This window comes from Atta colombica, unplaced genomic scaffold (assembly GCF_001594045.1).
Source record: "Atta colombica isolate Treedump-2 unplaced genomic scaffold, Acol1.0 scaffold76, whole genome shotgun sequence".
NCBI classification, from domain to species: Eukaryota; Metazoa; Arthropoda; class Insecta; order Hymenoptera; family Formicidae; genus Atta; species Atta colombica.
The window spans coordinates 411,114-416,722 of NW_017259568.1; the positions used below are offsets into that span (position 1 = coordinate 411,114).

The 5,609-nt window shown below is 27.2% G+C and overlaps 1 protein-coding gene across 2 annotated transcripts in view; it reads left to right on the top strand.

Moving 5' to 3' along the window:
* The window catches only part of LOC108692533 (G-protein coupled receptor Mth2-like), a 32,373-nt gene that overhangs the window by 4,993 nt on the left and 21,771 nt on the right, over positions 1-5,609 (top strand). Inside the window, exon 3 of one of the 2 annotated variants that reach the window (XM_018200834.1) lies at positions 662-740. The exons of the other annotated variant lie outside the window; for it this stretch is intronic. Within the exon in view, the coding sequence (XP_018056323.1) occupies positions 662-740 (79 nt within the window). The remainder of the gene's footprint in view (positions 1-661; positions 741-5,609) is intronic. 2 annotated transcript variants of the gene reach the window in all.

The following is a 5,609-nucleotide window of genomic DNA, read 5'->3' on the forward strand; positions in this document are numbered from 1 at the left end:
ATATATAAAATTAGTAGTCTAAGTATATGTATTTCTGTTTTTCTAATAATTCAATAAAATGGAAATTATTAAATTTTCAAAGGAATAAAAATAACAAATAGTATAAAATAATATTTAACAAATATTTAAATCTTGACTTATGTTACGTATATATTACGTGTACAATAACTTTCCAAACAACACGAGTATTGTTTGTCGACTTATAGTCGAATTTTTTCCAGTCGGCATATAGTTGATTGTTAAAAGTCGACTTAAAGTCGACTGTTCCCAGTTGACATAGACTAGTCAACATTCTAAGTCGTAAGACGACATCGAAGATAGAATATCGATTCTTAGTCGGCTTTTTTTGAGACATTCGTCAAGTATTAGTTGACTATTGGTCAATATTCGGTCAACTTATAGTCTACTTTTAGTCAACTTCGTATTGTTTGGGTCACATGTATGTAGATAATTTCCTTTTTTGATTTAAATAGAGAAATTATACAGAAACATTTAATTTGAATAAAATTCACTTTTTTTTACTTTGCAATACTGCAGATATGGAGAAAATCAAGAAAAAAAATGTCACAAATAGATATATAGTAATAATTATAAACTAAAAATAATTGTCATTCTAATATATACTTGATGATTAACACATTATTTAATTTTATTTTTTCAGCATATATCTTCAATTTCTTCTTTTTGTCGAGTTTTTTTTGGCTAAATGTAACATGCTTCGATATTTGGTGGACATTTAGGTGAGTAATATGTTTCATATAATATTATACGCATGGTGAAAGTAATAAGGTGCTCGTAATTAATTTAATTTAATTAAACTAATTTAATTAATTTTAAATGCTTTTTAAATGAAACTTGATGTTTAAACTAACAGTTGCTATATGTGAGCACGCTCGTCATATGTATACAATGGCGGATTTCAATTACTGCGCAGAATGTGACGAAAATGTGTTCGAGAAATAAGCTTGGATGTATATCAATTGCCCACATCACTAATATGGCTAATTTAAAATAATATAATTTCATTAATGAAGCGATAAAAAATTATTAGAAACGGGGCATGTGAATGATGTGTAATGCGCAATTGAACTATGTGTAAGAGGATCGCTCCCAATGAGCACTTTTTCATCATGATTATACCCTGATGGAAAAATTTTACTGAAATTATTTCATGTTTTAGAACACTTTTCAGCAAAATTTCAGCGTTTTAAAAAAATTTTAATTTAATTTCAGCGATTTTTGCTAAAAAAATTCATTTTCAGTGAAATTTCAGCAAATTTTCAGCAATTTCGCTGAAATTCCAAAACATAGAATAATTTCAGCAAAATTTTTCATCAGGGTACGCAACCCAGTGAGAAATGACAATGGAATCGATGTCAAATTTGATGATTTCGATGTCGAATTTAATGATTTCAATATCGAATCAATATCAATTTGATGTCGATTGAATCGATTTCATTGTCATTTCTCATTGAGAAGTTGTATACTACATACAATAGTACCACCAGGGAATGGAAAGTTACTTTTTAAAGGAAACAAGTTATTCGTTATTGAGTAGAAAAAGTAACAAGTTACCATTACTGACCATACTAATTACCAATTTTTAAAAGCAACTTACAGTTACCGTTACTTTTTAAAAATCGATAACCAAATAGCGGATGGATGTCTAGGTCTTACTGAAAAAAATTATGTTACATAATTATGTTACATGATTTCATCATGTAATTAAAATATGTAAATCACGTAATGGACTGTACCAAATCAATCCGTGATCTTTTATTCACAAAAATTTATGAATATCATGTCCCATACAGCACAGAAAAATTGCAAAATGATTGCAGATATATCTCATATAATGTTGTAATATTGCAAGTAAATTGCGCAATGTATACATTTGCAACATTGTTGCAATATTATATCATAAAAATGTCCATCTTCAGCAAGATTGCGCAGTAATCTCGTAGCAATATTGCAGCGCAATGTATTTGCAACTATTATTACAAATAATTCTTTTATTATTATTGAATATAATTTGAAATATAATTTGTGATATAAATAAAAAAAATAAGAAAAAGAATATATATATTTTATATTATAATTATTATTATAATTATTATAATTATTATTATAATTATTATTATATTTTATACTCAATTGCAAATTTTATATGCAGATATAGTGAGAGATGGGCATGAAAGAGATATGTTTTGAAAGAGCCATTTCGTATTTCAATTAATTGAATATCGTCAAAAATTTTAAAAGATTTTCATTTGATAACAGTACTAAATCTACGTTATCCAATAATAAACTTTTGATAGTCATCGTCAAAACATTGCCGAAATAAGAGATGCAAAATTACAAGTATAAAAAGTATGTTTCTTCAGTTAAATTTCCAAGTCTTTTTCATTTATTTGTGATTAGCTTTTAGAAAAAGTTATTTTTTTTATTGAATACTACATACATTAACGTAATTAAAAACGTAATTACAAATTCTTTATTTATTTTGGTTTATCAGATAATCTGTGATTAGTTTTCGTATAATGTTATGAAAGAGCCGGTATTGAAAGCTATGAAAAAGTCAGTTCTATTATTGCTTTGCCTGGTTCTTTCATTTTCGCGTATCCAGGGATGTTTTTTTCAGTACAATTGACTTTCTACTTTTTTTAGTACAATTCAAGTAATTTTAGTATGTCAGTACTTTTTTGAAATATATCGTACTGATAATCAGTTCATTTTCATTCGCTCAATCAATACATTGTCGCGTGAGCGTCAATATATGATTCTGTCAGAAGATCTTCTATACAAGATTGTCTTCAGATGCAGTCTTCTTCTTTGAGAAGCATTTCTGTACATATTTATTGTAAGTGAATAGATTTTCGTGTATTTCTGTTCTTTTATAAAACAGCATTCTAGGTTGCTGATAGATTAAATTATATTGAAGCATTTTATCGACATAATTTTCATATTTCACTCTTTTCAATCATCTATCATGTTTAATAGATTATTCTGAAGTAATGAAGACAGGTATTGGTGCAAATTGTATTCTGACTGGACTCATACTTAATGTGGCAATAAGGAAAATTTTCATTCTATTTGCAATAAATGTTTTTAATTAGAAATATTATATTTTCCACACATTTATTAATTTTCTAAAAGTAATATTTGTTAAAGGATAATATTTTGATTTTATTTGCATTAAAACTTATATAATTTAATATTTGGCTCTTTCAAAATGAGTAATGGCTTTTTCAAAATTACATTGTTTTGAAAAAGCTGAATTTCTTGTGATGAAAAATGGTGATTAAATCTCTGTTAATGACTAAATATTATTTTTCTGTTAAATAGATCTTATATACAATAAATGAGTACACTTAAGTAAGAAAGCGATTATATTTACTTAATACCAGATTATATTTTTTTTCATATTTAAAAAAAAAGGTTCTTTATGTCCTCTTCCCCTATATATTTTTGTACGCAGGTATATATATATATATTTTTTTTTTTTAAATTTTACATATGTAGATAAATTTTACATATGTAAATTTTACATATATTTTACACTTTTTCGCAAATATGTATTTACACTTTATGCACTTTACGCCTATATTATGCACATATTCTCAATTAATGAAGTGGAAGTAATGAGAAACTCCACGCATTCTATTTCACTTTCTTTATCGTTCAAAGAATTTTTTAAATTCATATATTCAAAAAAATTATGAGAATTGATTATAAAGTTCGAAAAATCTTTCGTGCGGCAACAAATATTTCAACGAATACTATAGATCTGTTTTTATTGTTGCACTTTCATTGTTGCACTGAACACACAATGTAATAAGTTGAAATGAAATAAAAATATGTTTGTTTCACTTCAATTTCCCATATAGCATCGAAAGTTTTCAGATATATCTTAGAAATATTTCAACTGAAATGTGAAATATTTCATAAAAATTGCGAAATATATCTGTAACATTTTTGAGACAGCTCTGGTATAGTAAAATGTCTGCGATTCTTGCATAAAACCTTAGTGAAAGATTGAAGAAATATTACGAAAAGAATCTTCAATCTTTTTGAAATATTACCAAAAAGCTATCAGCTATTTTCTAGTAAAAATGATATTTAAATATACATATATACTTAATTTAAATAATATTTAAATTTATTATGATATAATTTAAATATTATTTAAATATCAATTAAGCACAGAATGAAAAGATTCCAGGATGACCAAATAACTCTTCAGAAAAGTTATCGAAAAAAACATTAAAGGTAAAAGTTGTAAAGTTTGTGGCGACTCGCCACAAACCAGAGGTCCAACGAGACTCAGTCCGATTTGCGCAGCCGCGCGAATTTCCTTTAAATAAAACGTCAATCTAAAATTCATTTCAGGCGTCTAAGACAGGGCTCACACTACATCGTCTTATTGATGAATCTAGTGTGGGACGAAACGCTGCAAAAGCTTCGAGTCAGGCCTCCTTAGTGGACATGATTATCATTTTCATAAAAATCAGATCTACAGGTTCAAAAAGATCTTATCAATTGGGTGATGTCGTCAAGGTTACATAGATTTTAAAAAATGGAATATTCTATTTTTGATGCCAGAATCATAGCTGATGTCAAGAGCTTTTCACTGATAAAGTTATTTTTCATTAAGTATTTTTCGAGTTCAGGCTTGAAAATTACATTAACATTACACAAGACATCTGACTGATGACTAAAATCTTTTGATCAGAATCTATTGTTCAGGATCATATCCTGGATAACATATATTAAGATCAAGGCCAATGGATTTATGATTTATAAAAATAAATTTTCAGTGCAAGAATGAAAATAAGAAGAATAATTTCCAATGGCCTTGACAAATATTATCCAGAACATGATCTTGAATAATATTTAAGAGGTTTTAGCCGTCAGATACCTTGTGTGTAATGCTAATGCCGATAGTACTGTAACTTTCAAATCTTATGCGAGTTTTACAATAAGTTGTAGCAATCGTAGAGTCTTAAATCGTAGAAAATTAACACAATGACCAATTCACACATTAACCAATCACAGTCGAATATGAAAAGAATAATCGCCTATGATTAGTCAATTTTCTACGACTTAGGAATCTACGATCGCTACGACTTCTATTGTAGACCCTGTATTATAATTCGAAAAGTATTTAATGAAAAATAACTTTATTATAATGTTTTGAAAAGCTTTTGACACCAGCTATTATATTCTGCTATCAAAAATAAGATGTTCTATTAAAATAAATCAATATGACCTTGACATGACCTTGGCGACGGTACTCAAGATCAAACTGATAAGATCAGTAAATAGATCTTGTTGACCCCTACAATTTTTGTTTTTAACGTTTTTCTCGATAACGTTTTCTGAGAAGTTATTTGATCATCCTGGAACTTTTTGGACACTCTGTATATTATTTCTGAAATACTTAAAATTTATTAAGAATTTTGTGTTTACAGATTTCAAAACTTATTGAAACAAATTTAAAATATTTCTCAGAAGTTAATGATTATGTCGCCAACTATTTTGATTAATTAATCACATTATATTCATAAAAGTACACACACACACACACACACACACACATATATATATAT